Here is a 23,585-nt window from a genome sequence, read left to right on the forward strand (position 1 = left end):
CCCCTTATTATACAAATAATAAATAGATATATGTTTTCTTCTTCTTGGACGAAAATGCTGTTCATTGATCAAAGGGAACAGATAGTAGCCGGCCACACAGAGCAAAACAGCGGTTATATACTACGTGTGCAAGAAGATTGGAATCTTAAACAGCTGGCGCTGGTTCAAGCGGTATGTGGATCACATGCAGTGTGAATCCTGCTCCTCGAGGTGCATGCATGCATGGAAAGCCAAAAGCGAAGATAGAAAGAGACGGTCGAGAAGCAAGCATAAAGCGCTTAGTCGGAAGCATCTATATATGCCTGTGCGCGGCGGCGAAAAGGCCGAGGATCAACACAAGCGCTGGCCGGCGGCACGTACGGCATCTATCCGGGACAGTCCCTAGCCACACATGGCGGCCCACGTCAAGAGTAGACGCGGCCTTAGCTAATCTATGAGCCTCACTAATAGATTCCCTTGGTTCATGACGAAAGACAACATGCTCAAAATTCCTTCTGCGAATAGCTATCTCATGCAGAATTGGCGCATAAACAGCAGCTGTGTCTCGGCTCTTGGTGATTACTTCGGCACAATCAGAGGTGATTAGAAGTTGCTGAACATGCAAGTCCTGGCCCAAAGCCAAAGCCTCATTGCATGCCCACGCTTCCAAACTGGCTGGATCAGAGAGTCCATCGAACACAACAGCTGAGGCTCCAAGGAAGGTTCCATTGCAGTCTCTGTAAATAGCTGCTGCTGCACCTTTGTTTCCACTGCGAGATAAACCTCCATCCACATTTATTTTCACTTCTGTTTCTGCCGGTGGAAGCCACCCCCGACGCATCCGGCGCGGCAGCGCTCCTGCGTAAGCTTTCGGTAAAGAAGCAGCGGTGATCTCCAGGTCCTGCAGGTAGCGATTGATGAAACTCATTGTAGTTAAGGGACTCCGAAACTCATTATCATGGATGGCTTTCCTCCTAGCCCACCAGATAGACCACATTGTGATTAGCACACGGGCTAGGTCATGTCGGGGTAGCGTGTCAAACAACCAAAAAAGCCACTGTCTTGCGTCTTCAGATATATTTGATATCACATGCTCAAGAATTCCTTCATCTCCCAACGACGAGACACACCGAGCCATCCGGCAATTGAGAAGAGAATGACGCCATGTATCTTCGGTCGCCGAGCATATCGCGCATACTGGAGATGTAACCATCTTCCGCTCGTGTCTGGTCGATCCCGTCGGCAGAGACGTGTGGGCCAAACGCCACACAAAAACCCGGACCTTTGATGGCACCTCTGTTTTCCACAGTCTTGACCAGTCATTCTTCGTCGCCGTTTGGTTCGAGTTGCTTGTTCGATTTTCCAACCAGTCTTCCCGCTGAAATTTAATTCCGGAGATCATTCTGTAAGTAGAACGTACTGAGAATAAGCCCCTACGATCATAGTGCCACGCCCAGAAATCTTCATGCACTCGCGTACTAAGAGGAATATTCAGAATGACATCTATGTTGGGTGCAATGAAGTGATCTTCTAATGCTTGCCTATTCCATGTCCTAGTTGACTGATTAATCAGCTCAGACACCAACAGGGGCGGGTTAGCTGATCGAGAGCAGATCGGTCTCAGCTTGAAATCCCTCGGTAGCCAGTTGTGCTGCCAAATTTGAGTGTCCTCCCCCATACCTATACGCTTAATCAAGCCCAGGGCCATAACTTCTCTTCCTTCCCAGATTGAGCGCCACACCTGAGATGGGTTTGGTCCAAGTGGCGCATCCAAGAACTCTCCCTCCGGGAAGTACCTTGATTTCAAGACACGGGCACTCAATGAACTCGGATCTTGTAATATCCTCCAAGCTTGTCTGGCTAATAAAGCTAAGTTAAAAAGCTCAATATCACGGAAGCCCATTCCACCCATATACTTTGGCTTTGTCATAGTATTCCAGGAGACCCAGGCTGTCTTCCTTTCACCCCTCTTACCCCCCCACCAAAATTTCCTCAGAAGCCCATTGATATGGTTGCAAAGACCACGAGGCAGCTTAAAACATGACATCGAATATGTTGGTATTGATTGGGCAACTGATTTAATTAAGACCTCCTTTCCTCCTGCAGAGAGGCACTTCTCCATCCACCCTTGCACATGTTTCCAAATCCTATCCTTCAAATATCGAAAGCATCCCTCCTTGGTTTGCCAACATCGGTTGGAAGACCCAAGTATTTCTCCGAAAGAGATTCAGTTTGAACTGCTAGGGTCTCCTTGATTTCACCTCTCAAGCTGTCCGAAACTCCCTTACTGAAATAAATAGAGCTCTTGTCAGCATTGATTCTTTGGCCGGAGGCGTTGCAATAAACCTGCAGCAAGTCGCGGACTCTCCTTGCTTCGTCGTTTGATGCCTCAAAAAACAATAAACTGTCCTCTGCGAACAGAAGATGATTGAACTCCGGGGCCGTCGGTGCCACCTTGATACCGCGGATGCCATTTTTCAGCAAACAAGATAAACCCTTTGCTGCAATGACGAACAGATAGGGGGATATTGGATCCCCTTGCCTAACTCCACAAGAAGGCCTGAAATCATCCAACACACCTCCATTAAAAAGCACCGAAAAGGACACGGACGGCACGCACCTCATGATAGTATCAATGAACCTCGGGCTAATACCCAACTTCGTCATGACCGCCTTCAAGTATGGCCATTCCACTCGATCATACGCTTTCATCATGTCCGGTTTTAGCGCACAAAACCGGTTACTCTTTACTCTTCTCGTTTTCATATAGTGTAGACTCTCATAAGCAGTGATAAAATTATCCGTGATGAGACGTCCAGGAACGAACGCTGACTGCTCTTCTAAAATCACCTCTGGAAGAATCTTCAGCCTATTGGCTAAGACCTTTGATGCAATCTTATAGATTACATTACAAAGGCTTATTGGCCGAAATTGTCCAAAGATTTTTGGACTAGCAACTTTCGGAATCATAACAATGAACGTACGATTGATATCCTCCGGTGAGTCAACTCCATCAAGCACTCTTAGGATCATACCCGTAATCTCTTCTCCACACAAATCCCAGTGCCTCTGAAAGAAGTGCGCCGGGAATCCATCAGGTCCCGGAGCTTTTGTTGGGAACATTTGGAATAGCGCTTCTTTGACCTCCTCTTTGCTATACTGCTTATTCAAGCGTGCATTCATCTCAGCATCTACCCTTGATGGTATATGGGAGAGCACTTCCTCCATACCAATTGTACCTTCCGAAGTATAGAGATTAGAGAAAAACTCAGTGGCCATGCGTGCCAGCTCCTCCGGATCAGTGCTGATTGTACCATCGTTTTTTTGTAGCTGAGTTATCTTGTTTTTTGCCCTGCGGGCACTTGCTTTTTTCTGAAAAAATTCAGTATTCTTGTCCCCTTCAGCGAGCCATTTTATTCGTGATCTCTGCCTCATCATGATCTCCTCCGCCAGAGAAACTTCAATCATACGATCTTGGACTCGCTTCTCCTCCTCACTTGGGCCTACCCGTCCCGGGACTGCCCGTAGGGTAGCTAGCTGATGTCGCAACGAACGAAGCTCCTGCCGGACTGATCCAAAGGACCTGCGTCCCCACTGAGCCAGCGCTACAGAAACTGAACTGAGCTTGGCAGCTAGGTCCGACACTGAAAGAGAAGGTTGATTACGGTTCCAGACTTCCTCCACTACTTGATGAAAATCTTCCTTTGTTTCCCACATACACTCATATCGAAAGGGTTTTTTAGAGCGTGCCTCATACTTGTTGTCTCTAGCTCTGTATTCAGCAGAATGGGGAGTGATCTGACTTGGCGGCGGTTAGGTGCTCAAGAGATGCAAAAGGGAACAACGCCGACCAACTGGGACTAGCCAGCGCACGGTCCAGTCGCACCCTACAGAACTCGCCTCCCCCGACTCTCTTTTCCCACGTCCAATCAAGACCTTTGTAGCCTAAATCAGCAAGCTCACACACATCCACAGCCTCTCTGAAGCCTGCGATCTGACCACTGTCTCGAGTGTTAATACCCATGTGCTCCTCCGGACGCAACACCTCGTTAAAGTCTCCAATGCATAACCAAGGAAGTGTACTCTCCCCTCGTAATCTCTTCATCGTCTCCCATGTGTTATGCCTCAGACTTCTGTTGGCTTCACCATAAAAGCATGATAAACGCCAATCATCAGCACCTGGTTGTGAAATCCATGAGTCTATGTGATACTGCGAAAAGTTCTTTATTGCGAGATTAACATGATCTTTCCAAAAAATACATAAACCACCACTACGACCGTTACTTGGAACTGCAAAACATCCTGAAAAACCTAAAGAAACAGCCAATCCCTCCACTCGGGCCTTCGCAATTTGAGTTTCAACAATGCAAAGGATCGACGGCGCACACGCCTCCACGAGATCGCGGAGCTCCCTAACTGTCGCGGGGTCGCCAATCCCGCGGCAGTTCCAGCACAGTGTCTTCATCAGGCCCGGTGGCCCTCCTCGAGGGAGGCCGCCTCTCTTGTTTGATCCACTAAAACACCTTCTTCTCCATCCTGACGCCTTCTCTTCACAATTGGGTCCTTCTCCGGGGTGGAGATCACAGCACTTGTGTTTGCCACTTGAGGTCATCCTTCGATCATCATGACAGTACCAGCTACCCGTCCAGCCAAATGATTGAGCTGTTGCCCCCGGACGTTAAGGGTTCCATCCGCCTCAACCAGCCTTTTCCTTGCTCCCCTTTCCCCTAAACCTCCTACACCGTCTCCCAGGCCCTCCACATCCATATGCTGCGTTCCAGCTTGCTGCACCCCTGCTCCAGGATCCCCTCTCCCCCTTCCGCCCATCGGGCCTCTCCCTCCTCTACCTCCTCGGTCTCCCCTACCTGCATCCCAACCTCTTCCCCTACTACCTCCATTTCCTCTACCTCGGCCTCCTGCACCTTGGGCTGTAGGCAATTCAGGCTCCCACAGCAGCCACTCACCCCACTCAAAGGAGTTTGGGTCATGAATCCCATCACCACACTCATCTGCAACATGACCCATCTTACCACACGCAAAGCAAAAGTCCGGTAGCTTCTCATAATAAACACTGTATCTTTTATACTCCTTCAAGGTTATTGGAACAAAACGGACAAGTGGACTATTGACATCCACATAAACCCTCACCCAGAGGGTACTAGCTGGGTTGATTCTCCCCTCATTCATTATCACGGTGAAAGGTGGGTCACCTACTTTAGCTGTAACTTTCTCCGCTAACTCTTTCCTTCTTGTGAGGCCATCCGGCAACCCCTTCACCCTCGCCCATACCGGAATTTTATTGAGTCTATAACCTTTGACATCTGAAAAACCATCATACTCTTGGATCACCACCGGTGCCCTCCTAAACAGCCATGGCCCTCCATCCATAATCCTCCTCCAATCACCTAGACAATGGCATTGCACCAGAAACAAGTTGGGTCCCTTGATGTTGAACGTCACCCCTTGAGCCGCCGACCATGCATTACGCATCTGAGACAAGTGCGCAGCGTGGCTAAAGGGTTTCGTAGTATGGACACGGAACAAGGCAAGCCAACGTACATCCTTAATCAAATTGTCAACTTCCGTGAAAAATCTAGCTCTTCCTCCTCCCTTCCATGGAGCTTCATCCCTGCAAATTGGTCCTCCAAATCAGGTTCAGGCCCATGATAATCTACAAACTTCTCTTCCTCTCCTTCGAATTGGTTCCGCACGTCCCGCGAGCTGCGAACAAACCCATCCCTACTCCTATTCTCATCCGTAACCCCTTCCTTCATTCCTCCCGATCCGCTCGGCCTTCCTGCTGCCGCCAAGGCTTCCACCACCGCGATCTCTTCCTCCTTGCCCCCTTGCACCTGTTGCGTTGGATCCGCCATGCACACGACTGCGCGTGACAGGAGAAGTAGACAGGAGAAGTAGATCTCACTCGCGGCCGGGTTAGTCCAGTCCTCCGGTGAGATTTTACGTGGACTCCGGTGCGGCGGCGCCGGAGGATAGGCGGAACCCTAGGAACCCTAGGGGAACATGCTTACTTGCTCCGCTGTTTTTCTGTAGTCGGAAGCATCTATATATGCCTGTGCGGCGGCGGCGAAAAGGCCGAGGATCAACACAAGCGCTGGCCGGCGGCACGTACGGCATCTATCCATGCAGAAGAGAATCGGTTCCTTCCCCCTTTCAGTTTCAGGGAGGGGCCGGGGAGAGAGACGGCATTCATGCATCAGTTCATACCTGAGGTGGGGACGAGCAGCGAAGCGTAGCGCGATGGCGGAGGCCGGGGAAGAGGACGAGGCGGCGGCGGTGGTGAGGAAAAAAGGAGCGGGAGGGAGGAGTTTGGGGCATGGCGCCGTCCCGCGTATTTATCAACTCGCTGAGATGCAAATTGATTGGATCTTGTCCTCGATCGTCTGTCTCTCTGTCGTCCATGTGTGCGGGCCGGGGTGGCTTGTCCTACTCGATCGCTTTCTCTCGCTCTGCCTCCCCGCCGTCGCATCACGGTGTGCCGCCGGTGGTGATGACGCTCGAAGCGGGAGGACGAGCATGCATGCGCGGGTCCATCATAGATCGTTCGTTCGTTCGTTTGCTGTCAACCTCTCCTCCTTTTCCCGTTCCTCCGTCTGGATGCTTGGCGTGAGCCTTTCCGCAGCTGCTTTTCTCATAGTGTAGTGCAACTGGTGGTGGTATGTTAGGGTTGGGCAGGGGCATGGCATCCTTCCGATCGATCGAACATCCATGTTGCCGTACTAGTACATAATCAGTGGTGCAGTACAACGTTAGTATACTACTCCCTCCGTTTGGAATTACTTGTCGTAGAAATGGATGTATCTAGACATTTTTTAGTTCTAGATACATTCATTTTTGCGACAAGTAATTCGGAACGGAGGGAGTAGCTTCTTTTTCTTGTTAATAACTTTCGATTTCCCTTTCTTGAGGCTGACAGGCTGCCCAATGATCCAGTCCACACTAGCTAGGCGTTCATCATGTGGCCTGCCTGCCTGCCTGCAGCCACAGGAGAGAATCTAATTGCAGCCAGCCAGCCAACCAACCATCCAAACCGTCTGTTCGAACGTATCGATCGACACCAGACTGAATCATGTCATCAGGAAACCAAGAAAAGACACCAGCCTGCATCCCAGCACCTCGCTTCTCAGCGCCTGTAGTAAATCCTCTTGTCTCCCCGCGAAAAGAAAAGTAAATCCTCTTGTCTCTTCGCTGCAGCCACGCATACTTCAGTCAGGCTTTCTGATTTCACCCGTCCTGCTTTGTAAATAATAGCCAATCAGGTGAAACTGAATATAGGTGGGTGTGCATGCATCGGCAGCTTTGAAAGAGATGACATGTGAATTTGATGGACTATCGTTGGGTAGAGACGTATAGTGTTAGGTACAAATTGTTCTACTGAATATTCTATATCATATTCCTATGACACAGCTATCTACTTCTAGATGGTTAGGAAACGAGTACATTTTGATCGTCTAGAGAAACTTCGTGAGAAGATATATACAACCTCGTTGTTGTTTTGCAACCCCTCGACGTTGAGCCAGTTTATGGGAACTAGGAGGGATGGCGCAGAGGAGCGTAGTGATATATTCCCTCCGTCCCAAAATGTGATAGTGTCAAAAAACATTTTATATTTTGGGACGGAGGGAGTATCTTTTATTGAAGAGCCATAAATCGCGCTCCCCTTTGATCGCATTGTGTATGATGGTCCAACAGCGGGCACTTTTCTTGTCTATTCTTTGATTCCGTTCTTTGCGGTTTTCCTTTGGTTTATTTGGGAACCTGGTTTGTCTTTTTTTTTGTTATTTTTTTGGTTTCCTTTTTGTTTACTTTGTGTTGTTTCTTTTTCATAACATAAACTCATTTCATCTTAAATAGTTTTCAATTTTATTTTCTTGTTTCTTGTTTTTCTTTTCTACTTTATTTTCCTGTTCATCACTTATATAATCTATTTTTATCTTTTGGGGCAATATTTTTTCTTATTTCCAATATACATGGCTCTTATTTTTTGCTGGGTTAAAAAAATTATTTATCGGGTATTTGAAGGATGTTCACTGTGTTTAAAAGAATGGTCATCGCATATTTCAAAAGATGTTCTAGGCTTATTCAAAAAATGTTTATCATTTAAAAGAATGTTCATTATGTATTTAAAATAATGTTAATCATGTATGCAAATGAGTTCATCGCGCACTAATAAATGATCATCAAGTATTAAAAATATTCATTGTGTTTTTTAAAACATTCATTGTGTATTTTAAAATCCTCACTATGTATTACAAAATGTTTATCTTGTATCTTAAAATGTCCGTTGCGTAATAAAAACACATTCATTGTGTAGTTAAAAAGTGTTCATCATGTAATACAAAAAATGTTATTGTGTATTAAAAAGTTGTTTGTTACGTATCTTAAAAATCTTTGCGTAATTTAAAAGAAGTTCATATGTTAAAAAATATTACGCAATTTAAAGAAAACAAGTCGCATTTTACGTAATTTCAAAAGTGTCCGTGAAAAAAATTGTAGTCGCTCGTGCTCGTGCCATGCTACACATTGCGTCGCTGTTGCATGCATTTCGGTGTATATCGAATGCTGTATGCCATGCCGCTATGTTGCTCCCGGCCCATGTGTTTCCTCATGTCGACGATCACTTGGTCCGGCTTGAATGCTGTTGGCGACGCTTGTGTGCGTTTCGTTAAAGACGAGAAAGAGACGCGCCGTCAAGATCAGCCGCATGCTGATTTTGTTGGTAGTTTTGGACAGCTTGATCTAATTTTGTACTTTAGCTAGCATTAACCAATTGCCATGGGGAACTTGATGACAAATGTGATGACTATCAAAGGGCGCTGCTCTGTGTCGGCTATAGCAAACTGGAGTTTAAGGATGCCTCATGTCTATGTGTGCTTGAACCCTATCTTTTACTACCAGCAGTCACAAAAGGTCTTTCCGCTCTAGAGCATCTCGACCTGTCCCATAGCACATTTCTTTTTGATCTGCATGAGAGTCTAGGTGACCTCAGCAGACTACATATACTGAACCTCTCGGGCTGTATTAGACATTTAGACTGCGGAGGGTAGGTGAACTGAAGTCTCTCAAGTTTATACTCCCTCTGTTTTAAAATAGATGACTCAACTTTATACTAATTTTAGTATAAAGCTAGTATAAAGTTGGGTCATCTATTTTGGAACGGGGGAGTAGCTCTGAGGAAGTGCTGGGGTCTAGAGAGTTGCAACTTTGTGGTTTGCGTTGTCTATGATGACGATCCATGTAGCAGCAGCAACATCGCAGCCGGAGGGTGTTTTTTTTTTAGAAATGGAGGAGGACACCCGGCCTCTGCATCTGGACGATGCATGCAGTCACTTTATTAATTATTCATACAAAACCTTATAAAATCATGCAAAAGTAAGACTAAAGCCACCGTCTGGGCAACATCTATCGCTACTCCTATCCAGTTGATGAAGGGATGCTGATAGTCTGGGCCTAATACCAAACAGACCTCGCAGCCAAACCTAACATTTAAGACCTGAGGTCCCAACCAGGACGCCTGCCAGGTATGGGGCACCCACCAGTCCGGCATACTCCTCAACCAGGACGCCTGCCGGGTATGAGGCCGCCGCAGCCACCTGCCACCAATCCATCTTTAGTGTTGTACTGCTGCATGTACCTTGACCGGTCTAGCTGCCGTCGACGCCACCACGACGCCAGCCAACGCCACCATCCTGCGCTCGTTCCTCATCACACGCCCACCGGCGAGACCCCACTGCTCCATGCCGGTGAGACCCGCCGTTGTCGACGTGTCAGATACCACGCCGCTCCTCCTCTTGTCCCCTCCAGCCAACACTTGCTCCAAAACGATGCCCCAGGAGGAAGAACGACATCGAAACGTTGCCATCGTCCGATCCGGTAGACCCAGATCTAGGGTTTCCCCCGGAACCTACCGATCAGGTTGACGTGACCTGCAATGACGATGCCTCGAGAAGGGAACGATGTCCGAGACGCCGCCATCGTCTGCCATGACCGCAGTCAGGCGCGATTTTCATCGAAAGCCACGACGTCCCGATCTCACGGTTGGCTAGAACCGAGCGGAGTCTCGCCACGAAGACGAACGCCGCCGTCGGTAAACCGGCGGAGATCTGACATCTCGTCACCGGTCCCTCCACGTGCCGCCGGTCGGCAGAAGGCCACCCCGTGGCGGATCCGATCAGGGCGTTGGATCTGCAATCTCCGCCGCCACCATCTCCGCGCAGATCAGGCGCCCCGTCGGATGGGGTGCTGCCACCGTCGCCGTCCATCTCAGGGCCATCGCTCCGCCGGCTTATGGCACTTCGGCCACCGCCGCACGGCAAGGGATCGCCGCCCCAGCCGCCGCCTTCGGATCCCACGAGAAGGGCCGCCCCTGCCGCCTCAGATGAGATCTCGCCGCATCCACCCACCTAGGTGCCTTCGGCGCCGGGCCCGCCACCACCGCGGCCCTTGCCGGCGGCAGCAGCGGCAGAGGGAGGCGCGAGAGGAGGCCTGCGACGCTAGGGTTCGGGGGCCCCTGTCGTCGCCTAGGGGGAGGCGACGCGAGGGGGAGGGGGCCGTCGCAGCTGGAGGGTGTAAATTGCCAAGAGCTTCTGATAAGCTGCCTGGAAAATGTCAGGTCTAGGGAGGAAGCACAAAGAATCAAATTGGCGGAGAAACAAAAGCTTGAAGAGTTGAAGCTTTCTTGGACAGTGGACTAACCTCAACGGTATGTGGAGGACAAGGCCTTGTTAGGGGAATTAGTTCCAGCACAGCACATACTGTGCAGTGCCTTGAGTTACATGGTTACAATGGCATGTGTCTCCCGGAGTACTTGGGTGAGCTCATCTCTCTCCAGGAACTCAAGATAGCTCAACTTGTTGCCAGATAGCATACGGAAACTCACCAACCTCAAGGATCTGTACATTTGTGAGTGCCCAGAACTGGAGAAGTGGTGTCGGCTAGATGAGAACAAGCAAATGCTTGGCGCATCCGCAACAAAAATTATTGGTACGTACCATATTGCTTGCCGTTTTACTACTATTCTGTTTTACATTCCTTGCGTTGGTTAGTGTATTGTTGCTGAGAGAGCTGCTTATGTAGAAAATTGATGTACCCATCGCTGGTCTCATGTCTCAACTGGTCTCAAAGTGTTGACCCTGTTCGTTTTGCAGAGAACGTGGAAGTACTAGCTAGCAGGCTGGTAGATCAATCATCAGTGAGGTAGAGGCGGTGTAGGGAGAGGCCGCATCGAGTGATTGTGTTTGTTGTGATGAACAAATTTCTTTGCAGTATGGAATGCCATTTGATAATCAGCTTTTTTTTTACAACACTAGGTGACCTGTTGCATCATGGCACAAATTAACCGACTATAACCAAAACTTATATGCTTATTGAAACAATATGTTTTTTCTACTCCCGGCCGGGTGTACTCACACCCGGGTGAACAACACACTGAAAAACATACTATGAAACAAAATCCAAAATTTCTGAAACGAAAAGGTGCGGTAGCACCCGGGACTCCTGGCACCCCATTATCACCCTCGTCCAATCCCACTAGTTTCGTTTTGAGGCCTGACTAAAATCATACGTATCATTTGCAGCACCTGCCAGCTTTGTCAGGCATTTCACTTTTCTAACAATGATGCAGGCAGACGCGTACTGCCTAGCCTCTCTTCTAAAGCATGCTAGGACGGTCACTGACTCACTGTTCTATGATGCTGTGTGACATGTGAAGGAGCCTTGTCCTCCATGGATGGTGTGTTCTGCAGTATTCGAGAGTATTAGAGCATCTCTAACCGAAAATGCCGAACGGTGGACGAGCACTCTGCGGACCATATCCTCGCCCTCCGTTATCCTTACCGATCAGATCGCGCCCGGTATTTGCGCTCGCTGTCCCCCGTAGAGCCGCCTTTGTCAGCGCTTGTATCCTGGCAGGCTGGCACCCATCGCTAGCTTTTTATCAAATGGCCGTACCGTGCGACGTGACGCGACCGTGTGACCAACGACAGTTGATGTGGTTAGCCTTTTTCACAGTCTGAAGTGACGCGGCTGTTTACCAGATTCACTCCCCCACTCACGTGACCACGTTGAATAATAATCCGCCATTTAAGACCAGGTTATTAGTCAGCGTGGTGTACAGAGAGTATCATCTTAACAGCCTTTAAGTCAAAATGCATTTTCGTAGACTTTTTGAAAAATATATTTCCACAGCGCAAAAAGAATTGTACATACAAAACTGCAGACATAACACGTTTAAGAAAAAAAATTCATAACAATATAATTTCATACGTGACGTAGACAAAAAACACGTAAATGAAAATGGATCAAAAGAAATTATTGTTGGGCCGGCATTTCTTTTTGTATAGTTTGCAAACCGTAATATTTTTGAACGAAATCTAACCGATCCGCCGTGGATATGTATAAGTTTTCACATTTTTGGAAAAATATTAAAACAAAAATTGAGGGAGAAAGAGAGTTTTATTCCATATTCATAGAGTTACAATCCTGAGGTAAAACTTGAAATTTGATTTTTTTTAATCATTTGAGAAAGGGGATCGAATGCACTCGCCCACCAGAAAGTAATGTTTTTAGATTTTACCAATCTGCTTTTTAACCGGCACATTATTATTTTTTAGTGGGACCGGCACATTACACTAATCAAGTAGATTTGATTAGTGACCCTGGACTAATTTTCCTGTTTAGATGAAGAGACGCGCACTGTGCATTATGGAACAATGGCAGGGTCTCCTTTTGTCACGTCCCGATGTGCAAAAAGCTCTGCGTTGTGGCCCACCACCCATAAGCTACATTGTCAGGTCAAATCACCAACTGCTCCTCTCGTGCGGCATGTGTACTAGCTCGGGCTGCTCGCACGCCCAGATCCACGAGAGGAAAGCGAAACATGCGTGCCATTCCTGTACACCTACTGCCCCTAGTATCTATTGCTAAGAAACGAGCAGGGGGAACAACGAAGTGATGTTTGCACATCCCCAGGTGTTTGGTTCTAGGCCTAGGAATGCCATATTTTGCCACATAAATTTTGCCACACTTGCCTAAGATTAGTTCTTCAAAATGAGAGCCACAAGTTGGCAAATTTAAGGGAATCTTGCCACACTTTTTGAGTGTATGTCATGTGGGGCCCTAGTGTGACAAAAAGTATATTTCCTAAGGTAAGGCTTGAACCAAACACCCTTCTAGGTTGGTCAAAGTTGCCTAACCTTAGGTGCGGCAACATGTGGCAACCATAGTCACAAACCAAACAGCCCCTAAGTCCACACGAGCCGCCGTCCACCGAAAAGTTGCTTCCCATCTCTAACTCCTTATATCGCGCCGAACTGCAAAATAACCGCCAGTTTACAGTTTTACGCATAAAAAGCGGCCCGAGTAGACACCTTAAACGCCCCAACCCTTAATTTTTTTGAGGGGCGCGGTAAATCACCCCCTCCCCTTCCCGACCCGCGAAAACACATGCCCCCCCACCCCGTCGGTGCCTTGTATCGTGGAAAAGCAGTTGGCGGGAGGGACATTTCAGCCCGCGCATGTTCCCCTCCCGCATTCCGCAGCCACCCGCCGCCTTCGATTCCGGCCATATCCGCCAGCAGAAACACACCGCCGGGCTGCTGCATACCCGGGTCCAACGCGCCGCTTCGCCGGCTCCCCGAATCCGCCGCGCCCAGCCGCCCCCGGGTCACCGCCGCCGAGTCACCGCTCGCCTTGTATCCGGCGGTGAGTCTTTTTCTGCACCTTCAAGTTAGATTTAGCGAACGATTTCCGTTCATGCGAGCTCCATTGTGATTTGTAGATGGATTTGAGCCATTGTGAGGATTTTTTGCTCGAGAATTCGTCCTCGTCCGACGACCCGGACATAGAGACGCTGCTTGAGAACAATCGGTAGCAGATGGTGGTCGTGGTCCTCACTGTGAAGGAGCTCGAGGATAGGAACAGAAAGAGACGGCGAGGATCGGCCATCGGTCGTCTTTGCATCCCTCACAACCGCCATCAGATATTCATTCAGACATACCGGAAAATTGAAGACTCAAACACCCACCACCAGCTTCAACACGATCTCATTGAGCACAATTGGCAAAGGCATGGGCAGTAATAAAACCTGTCATTTTTACATTCACTTAATTTAACTCATGTGTGATTTGTATCATTGTTGTATTCGGAACAATTCTTGTATTGAATTACAAGTTTAATTCTTAGATTTGAATAATTATTGTAATTTGGATGATTGTCGTATTGTAATATTCAAATTTTAATTTATATTGATTTCATATTTCTATGTAATATGACCCATGTGTCAAATTGAGAAAAAACCACGTGTTTTGAGGGCTGGTGCGGCCTGCAGCCGAACAGACTACACAAGGCTACATTGCGTTGTCTGTTGCCGTAGCCCGCGCCAGCCCTCAAAACACGTTTTCTGCGGCCCTTATACTCACTTTAAAGGTTTGCGCGATAAGAGGTCTACTAGAGATGCTCTTACTATTCACCTAGACTGCTAATCCAAATTGAGGTGCATGACCCTGCACATATCCCAACAGGAGGGTACTTACTGGACGGTGGATAACCAGGTGTCTAGACACCGGGTGTTGAAAAGCCGGTCTCATTCTAAAATTTTGCATCATCAAACATGATCAAATGTTTTAGGTGCTTGCAAAATTTCATGAACAAATAACATTCGAGGAGCTCTCAACAAAAACAAAATCACAGCTCAATGTTTTGTGCACTGCATTACACGCGATATCCCTCACCGTACAGGGATGGATACCCCTGCTGATAGCGAGATACAAGGGAGGGGAGCACTCATGAGCTCCTATACAAGTCACACATATTGCATGTGTAATTAATTGACGACGTGTCAATGCCGAAGGTAGCATACATGTTCACATAGAAAACTGCACAACTCTATATGGACTCTTGTTAACATCGGTACAAATAGGCACATAGGCCATTGCTAACACATGGTCATGCATGCCAACCAATCAAAGCACATATACATGTTTGTATGGATCTTCTAAAAAGCAAATAATATGGATCGATCCATTATTGACTTCAGGTAATCTCCAAATCCACTTCTTCTTGTGTGCCTTTATATATCTCTTCTAGCTTCACTTGCGCTTTAGGCACTTTAAAGGCCATTCCAATATTGTTACAAACTATTCTTCCCTTCCAAAAGAAAAACTAGTGAAGCCATAGTTTAATGAAAATTAGCGTCAATCAATTGAAATTGTTCGTAATATGTCTTGCATGGAAATTAGCACTTGGATTTACAAAATTAAATTAAATTAGAACTAAATTGTGCAATAAATGAATAAATTGGAAATATGATATAAAATAGGTAAAATCCAATATTTAGAAATATAGGTATCGACAAGCATGGGTTGCTTCTCATTATGGAAAAAATGAAATGGTAATTATTTCCTACAAGAATAGGTTTTAATAGTATAAAATCCCTCCTTTCCGTTTTATTGGGATCATCTCATTTTCTTGTTTTTTCCATTTTATAAGTCTTATTTTCACTTATTTCCACCACATGTTCACATTCCGAGGCATATTGAATTGATGCATGCAAGGATTAAAAGAAAAGTGACCAATGCATGTAACCGTTCCTACTCATTTAGTGGACATCCATGCATACACTCTAGTTAATGCAGATTAAACTTTGAGTAACTATGAGATATATTCTTCCAGTCATCCTTTACGTTGGTTGATGAGATTTCAGACTTGAGCCCTATAAACCGGAAAGGGGGGAGTATAACAAAACATTTTCATAGAAATAAAGTGGAGACGAGTGAAAGCATTCATGAATTGGTTTCCATCGATGGCCAATGATAGTTGGATTTAATTCTTGACAGAAAGTAGTCCAAGACATTTAAGGTAAGTGTCATACTGAAGGGTTCCTTTCCTGGTGCCTAAATACCTTTCAATTATGAAGGACCAAATCAGGACATAGTTGAGGGAGAATTAGCCATGTGAATAGATAAAATTTGAATGATATGATGAGCATACTATTTAAAGAATGTGCTTAATTCTAGATGTATTCGGGTATTATGTTTTTAATGTATTCATAACTAGTAAAACAACTGAATAATAAAACTGCATGCCTTCAATGATGTGACATATGGAAGAAGAAAACACAAGAATTATAAGAGTCATCTGCATTTATAGTTATTAAGAAAATGCTATAAATATTGGTGGAAGAATAGACATTGAGTACTAAGAACGATTTAATGAGGAAAACCTAGATACCATGATGACTTCTATGATTTTAATGGTGAATCTAGACATGTTTGAGATCTTTACCCGCAATAATACATCAAATTCATTAGAAAAATACAATCAAATCATCAACACATAGTCATTTTTCTACAATATTTCCTATATTTTAAGTATATTAAAGCTAATATACGAGTGAAGTAATCGGATAATATTAGGCAGGACGGGCAAATTTGTCGGGAAACAAAAACTAGGACTCCTCTTATTAAGCAATAGAATGCACCATATGATGATACAATCAAACTTTCTATTGTGGGTTATTCATATACAAACTGCTACTCCTTCCGATCCATATTACTTGTCGCTCAAGTGGATGTATCTAGACCTATTTCAGTGCTCGATACATCTGTTTGAGTAACAAGTAACATGGATCAGAGGGAGTATTTTATTTGGTCAAGTATTTTATTCATCATGTCCTTTTCTTATACTACTATTATTTATAATTCTATACAAGCATGTTAGTTGGTCATAATTATGCATGAAAGACATTTTAAATTCAGAAACAACAATATAATAACATATAGCGCAAATGCCTCGTTCACGGTGCTTTTTTTAAAACAACAACAATAAACCCAAGATCCACATTTTGATGACCACTATGTGCACCGTGATTACTTGTCACTCCTTCCGATCCATATTACTTGTCGCTCAAGCGGATGTATCTAGACCTATTTCAGTCCTAGATACATCTGTTTGAGTAACAAGTAACATGGATCAGAGGGAGTATTTTATTTGGTCAAGTATTTTATTTATCATGTCCTTTTCCTATACTACTATTATTTATAATTATATACAAGCATGTTAGTTGGTCATAATTATGCATGAAAGACATTTTAAATTCAGAAACAACAATATAATAACATATAGCGCAAATGCCTCGTTCACGGTGCTTGTTTTTTTAAACAACAACAATAAACCCAAGATCCACATTTTGATGACCACTATGTGCACCGTGATCCTAGCGCATCATATAATCAAAGTATCATGAACCAAAAAAGATAAAAGCTGCAAAGAAAATGTGAGAAGGAATACGAGTAAAAAATGTATCAACATAATGTCCTTGATAAAAAAAGAAGGTTTCATGCATAATTTGGGTATGTATCCAGAAAACAAATGGGATAACAAACATAGGAATTGTGCCAATCACACTCCAGAGTCACATCTGTCAAATCCTATCCATAGGTTTCCCTTATCTTGGCATCAATTTCAGTCATTCAGTTCATACTTATTTGCCAACCAGAAGTGGGGTTCGTTTAAAGAATCAAAGATAATCATGCGGTCAATAGTCTTAGTTATTTTGTAGCTTCTTAAAAAACATGGTTAAGGGGGAAGTTAGATCCCTTAGATGTATGGTTTTAGGTAGAAATGAGTCACCTTGAGGAGACCGCCTTGAATGCAGGTGGGTGCTCTAGCTCACTTCTTGTCCACGACATCACTAGGCATATCAAGTCCGGATGGTATCTTCCCAGAGAAATTGCATGTATGGGTTCCTGATCCAATCTTACTGCAACATTGCAAAGCAAATCCACGCTATAAAACATCAATCATCTGCACTAATAATCATTGAAGCAAAACAAGAGCTAACCTTACGTCGACCAACACCATTGAGCGAAGCTCACAATTGGCAAAGCTGTATATAACCAGGTCAAAGTTAGCAACATGCACCCCCCCTCTCAAAAGGAAAAGTGAGCGACATGCACTTGTGATGATACAATCAACCATGGTCTGAACATTTTAGGATCTAGCACAAGAATAATTATACTGATATTGCAAGACAAAAGTTCTCTGAAGAACTAGCTCTATCTAGTCATGTTATCCTAAGCCGAAGAATACAATACTTCTTTCCATGTACATATAGAAAAAAATAGTCCAATTTGCTTGTACTTGTGGGTTTAAAGTTGTTGTAGGTATATAATGCAAATATTGTGCTCCACAACAACACAAGATTGCAGATATGGTGGGTTGATTATATGACAATTACCAAGGGAAACAATTACTTACCGCTTGCTTAGATCCTCTGCTATGGCTGGATGACACTCTTTGCCGTACATGTTTAAAGTGAAATCCAAGAAACTACTGTGGGTGACAATAGCTATGTCTTTTTCTTCTCTTGTCCATAACCTGCGATCACATCCAGTGATCATTTTTAATAAGGTTACCAAAATAAATTTACATGTAGAGTGAATGTGTCATCTAAGGTTTGTCTTTCTCAATGCATGCTACCCATGAATCTCTGGCACTAGGACTCTCTAGTGTCAAATAGTCACTTAGTGATAACTCGCTAGTATATGAGAAACAAGAAATCAGAGGAAGCATTGTGTGGAGCGGAGGGTATTATCCAAGGCAGTGCACAAACCTTTGCCATTAGTTCTAGATTTTCTCTAAAACATGTAACGAGGTTTTGTGTTGACACACACAAAGTAACATATATGTCCATACATGTGTAAAGGCAAATAGCCTTATTCGTCGGAAACATTGGAACAAATTGTTTTAAAGGACACGGGAAAATAACCAAAAGTGATATAGGACGTGTACATGAGTACTATTGAGGTACTTGGGTTTTATTTTCATATGAAGATCAATAGAATTTTGTTTTCAAGGAACTAAAGAAAAGAAACTAATCAGTCGTAAAAAGAAAAATTACCAGTCAATAAACTTCATGCCCCTGGCAGCAACAGATTCAATTGTTTCTCTGACTTCTGGTTCCCAAAGAACATCTTCATCATTTTCTATCTGTAAAGAACACAAGAACACATATATTAAAACACCATCAAAACACCGTCACATGAACTCGTCTTGTGAACTAGCAATATTAGGTACTTGCCAAGGAAAAATCAATGGCAGGAAAGAGAGCACGATATTTTGTTATGCTGCTCCTCCGGTCACAGGGATGAACACCCTGCATTTTTTTATCAAATTTAAAATGAAATATCAAAATATTTGTTGACAAAGCATGACTGATGTGGGAGAAGAAAAGACAAATAGAGGTGTCCAGTTTCTCAAATGACGGTAGTTAACTTAGAAGAGAACGAACTAAGCTGAATAAGTTATTCTAGCAACTGCAGAAAAATCCTATTCTAGTTAATATTTAAGGGAGGTCAATGTAAATAAGACACTCAATGTTGACAACACTATATAGATATGTAAAAAATGACTGCTCAGGTTTTAATTGTATTTCTTCATGAGAGAGAAATACCAAGCGCTCCCTGCAGGCCTCAACTGCAAGAAATGGTGGGCAGTTCAAACTTGAAATAGCCTTATGTCCACTGTGTCCAGCACCTTCTACCATTAATAATGGTGATGCACTTGCTTCATCAGTATTGCTCCCATGACCAAAGACCCCCACTGCAGTTTGCATAGTCCTGTGAGATTAGTTCAATGAAATATTGTGAGGCTCATTGAGAAAAAACATACTACTGGAATGCACCATCATATTATATCATACCTCAACATAGGAGTTCTCATAATAATGTATACTAGACAAGCATGGTTAAGTATGTAAAAGAAGAGCTCAAACTAAATTTCATTTTTACTAAATTATGTGCACATGGGTCATGTAAGACATGTAGCAAGGATTACACACAACAATGATATTCATTAGTGTACAAAACCCAAACTACAAAGTTTGGAACAGGATGCAAAATAATGAAATTATGTACAAGAAGATCAAAAGGTCAAGGAAAACTATACCTCAGTAGAGGGGAAACAATGACCAGCTCAATCTTTTTGTCTAGTCCACATTTTGTCACATGTTCTCGCAGGCAATCAACCTACAAATGCATGCAAATTAACATCCATGCAATTGGGAATGCTAAATGATTTTTTTGATATTTCAATCAACTTTATGTGTATAAAGACTTCAAAATGAACATTTCAAATGGGCTCACGACCATAAATGAATCAATAAAGGAATCTCGATGTCATCCAAAAAGACGGTGTCATTGTGTTTTGATGCAACTAGGATTATGACTAACTTGATGCTATCCCACAACTTTCTGCGAAAATGTTTTTCAATATAATTCAATGAGATTTGGTTGTATGGGACATAAATATTTGGAGTAATAATGTCAGAACTACAAAATAAAATACATATAACTTACTGTGTTTAGTTATTTTATAGTTGTAAAATATTTATTAAATATAAATAGCATGATACAGTGGAAATTCTCATGCATGTTTGCATGTTGAAGTGGACTTTGTCCTATGCATGATTACATGTCTAGGTGATCCTATTTCCATGCATGTTGCATGATAAGGTGGCATGCTCACATGTTGAGATAAATGGGTTAGTGGGAGCAAGCTATTTAGGTATAGAAGATAAACTGAAAATACATATAACTTATTGTGTTTGATTATTTTATATTTGTAAAATATTTATTACCAGTAAATAGCATAATATAAATTTGGATGCATATTTGCATGTCAAAGGTTTTTTTTCCTATGTATGGGTGCATGTTGTGGTGGACCTATTCCCATGCATATGTTGCATGATGAGGATGTGTGCTTGCCTGATGATATAATATTTAGAAATCGAACATATCATTCGTCCGAGGTTCATGCTAACACATGTTACTTCATTTCTTTTAAGGCGGCAATAAGAACCATGTGAACTACCAATTGGCAACATCAACATATGATTTTGCATGAAGATTACAGTAGTAAAGAAATAGTATTCTCCAGGATGTCAGCAATAGAAGCTTGACAGAACAAAGACATTGAATATTGCAATAACACTACTAATCGCCGCCAGCATTTGCATTTGACTGGAGATGTCACAATCTAAATAAAGGTTGAACATTATAAGTGAGGATCTATTAGTATGTGAAGTGAATGAATCTTGGACCCAACACTTAAATTGTCAGAATAAATGTCTGCTACCACTAGAGCATCATGATTTGATGCTAATTTTACACATTTTTATATTAACAATCTTAATGTTGGATAATATTGTACCATTGATGGCTTGATACCCTGAGCAGAACACATGATAGTGACATACAAGCTACCATCCAATCCTATGGCGGTGAAAGATAACGACAAAAGCATGTGTGCTTCCATTTGTAATGCTCTTGTCAACATCACTGTGGCATTGTTGCCTTAAATATTTGACAAAAGCACCACCTTGGTTGCCCACAACATAATGTCTACCTTTGTTATTAGATATGACAACAGATGGTAATTAACTAACAGAAAAGAAACAAGGGATTTTACTTGGCTCCAGCCCAAAGGGGTAATGTGAGCATCAAGCAGCGCAAGCGACATGTAGGCACTATGATCCTTTTCGCCTTCCACATTATGAATACCTTGAGCATGCCTCACCTACACACGTTTGCTACAGTTAATCAGATGGGACATTCTTTACATATTTCATACAAGTTGGTTGCCTAAAACTGAGGAGGTGTAGTACCAGGTATATGTTTTTGCAGCGGTGCTGAGGATACATAGCAGTGCGAGCACTGGCCTCCATTTCTGCCCAATAGAAATCAACAATCATATATTATTATCCAAAGAGGAGTTAGAAAGATAACAACAATGGAAAGAGATAGTTGTATCATTGCGAGATGGAGTTGGGCAGGTTCTTAACTTTCCTATCAGTACTTAATTCTTTACTAAAAGACACACATGTGATTCTGCAAAATGGAATAGTTGTATTGAAAACTGACTTTGAAAAATCTTATGACAAAGTCAAATGGCCTTTTATTTAGCAAACATTAGAGCGAAGGGCTTCTCCGAGAAATGGGTTGTGTGGGTTGATTAATCTCCTAGTGATAGTGTGGTCACAAAAGGGAATGGATATATTGGGCATTACTTCCGAACGAAAAAAGTGTATTAGGATGATCCACTTTCTCTAATAGTATTTAACATTGATGTTGATATGTTGGCCATACTGATTGAGTGTGCTAAACAAGACGACGAAGTTGCATGAATAGTGCCACATGTAATTGAGGAGGGGCTCTCAATTCTGCCATATGCAAGGATACGATTCTCTTTATGGAATATGACATGGAAAAGGCAAAAAATCTTAAATCCTTGCTCTCAGCATTTGAGAAGATGTTGGGTCTCAAAATTAATTTTTAGAAAATAGAATTGTTCTGTTTTGGAGAAGCTAAAAAGGCACCTGCACAATATGCCAGAGTTGTTGGGTTGCGAGCAATGTTACTTACCAATTAAGTACTTGGGAATTTCGAACCCATTATTGGCGCTTTCAAGTGTGTAGTGGAAATATGTCGAGGATCGATTAAAGAAATGCCGAAGTAGTTGGAAAGGCAAGTTGCTTTGGGGGGGGGGCTTTTTTGATCAACTCAGTACTCACAAATATGTTATCATTTTTCCAACTACCAAAGGGTGTTCTACAAAGGCTGGATTACTTTAGGTCCAAATTTTTCTCGCAAAGTGACATCGAAAAGAACAAGTATAGGCTAGCTAAATGGAACGTGTTTTGCCAACCTAAATATTAAGGGGTCTTGGCATACATCATATCCAGGTAAAAAACAATGCCCTAATTGGTAAATGTCTATATAAGCTTCTAGCTGAGGAAGGCGTTTGAAAATATCTTGCACAATAAGTGTCTAGGCCTAAAAGACGTGTCCCACGCATACTGGAAACCTGTGGACTCACATTTTTATACAGGTCTGATGGCTGCAAAGAAACACCTATTCAACTTTGGATCCTTCGCAATTGGAGAGGCTCATAGATTTGCTTCTGAGAGGATAAGTTATTGGGAAACACTTCTATCCAAAGACAATATACAACCCATGTATCTCATAGTTCGCGATAAGAATGATACACTTGCACAAGTTTCAAGCACCTCCCCACCTAGTGTATCTTTTAGGCGAGATTTGTTCGGTCCCCAACTTGTGTCATGGTAGGACCTTCTAGCCACTTAGATTCCATTTAACTGACGTAAGTTCAAGACAAATTCCACTGAAACTTGATGCAGAGTGGGTTTCATGGTAGACTCATATACCGTGACACACACTTTGAGGTGTCAGTAGACAATGATTAAAATAATATGGAAGTCAGAGATACCATTCAAAGTTAGAAAAAATATGTCCTATATTCATTGAGGCATGGTCCTGACAATGGATAACCTTGCTCGCTGCAATTGGCAAGGAATCAAGAAGTGTAGTTTTGTCATATTGATGAGATAATTAAACACCTTTTCTTTCATTGCTCTTTTGCATGTGCTACATGGTCAATCATCCAAGTAGCGTCAAACGTATATCCGCCATGCAGTGTTTCCAACATGTATGATCACTTGCTAGATGCTATTCCATGCAAGTTTAGTATGCTTATTAGGGTGAGAGTGTCTGTCTTATTGTTGTCGCTTTAGC

The 23,585-nt window shown here is 43.5% G+C and overlaps 1 protein-coding gene across 1 annotated transcript; it reads right to left on the bottom strand.

Annotated features, from left to right (window-relative positions):
- Positions 1 to 16,780: 16,780 nt before the first annotated feature.
- Positions 16,781 to 21,718, bottom strand: LOC109778533 (phosphoglycerate mutase-like protein 1). The gene is made up of 7 exons (XM_073506736.1): positions 21,659 to 21,718; positions 21,463 to 21,570; positions 19,942 to 20,021; positions 19,448 to 19,613; positions 18,896 to 18,984; positions 18,253 to 18,372; positions 16,781 to 17,881 (listed from the first exon to the last, which is right to left on the bottom strand). Exons 1-7 carry the CDS (start codon positions 21,716 to 21,718, stop codon positions 17,812 to 17,814), a joined length of 693 nt encoding a protein of 230 aa, XP_073362837.1. The 3' UTR covers positions 16,781 to 17,811.
- Positions 21,719 to 23,585: the final 1,867 nt, after the last annotated feature.

This window comes from Aegilops tauschii, chromosome 2, assembly GCF_002575655.3.
Source record: "Aegilops tauschii subsp. strangulata cultivar AL8/78 chromosome 2, Aet v6.0, whole genome shotgun sequence".
In the NCBI taxonomy this organism is placed as follows: Eukaryota; Viridiplantae; Streptophyta; class Magnoliopsida; order Poales; family Poaceae; genus Aegilops; species Aegilops tauschii.

Bases quoted from the DNA above. Each gene is read 5' to 3' on its own strand.
- LOC109778533 (XM_073506736.1), bottom strand. From the start codon at position 21,718: ATGGAGGCCAGTGCTCGCACTGCTATGTATCCTCAGCACCGCTGCAAA. The intron at 21,571-21,658 runs GTACTACACCTC...AAACGTGTGTAG, and splicing joins GCTGCAAAAACATATACCTG to GTGAGGCATGCTCAAGGTAT. The intron at 18,985-19,447 runs GTATTTCTCTCT...TGTTCTTTACAG, and splicing joins AGGCCTGCAGGGAGCGCTTG to ATAGAAAATGATGAAGATGT.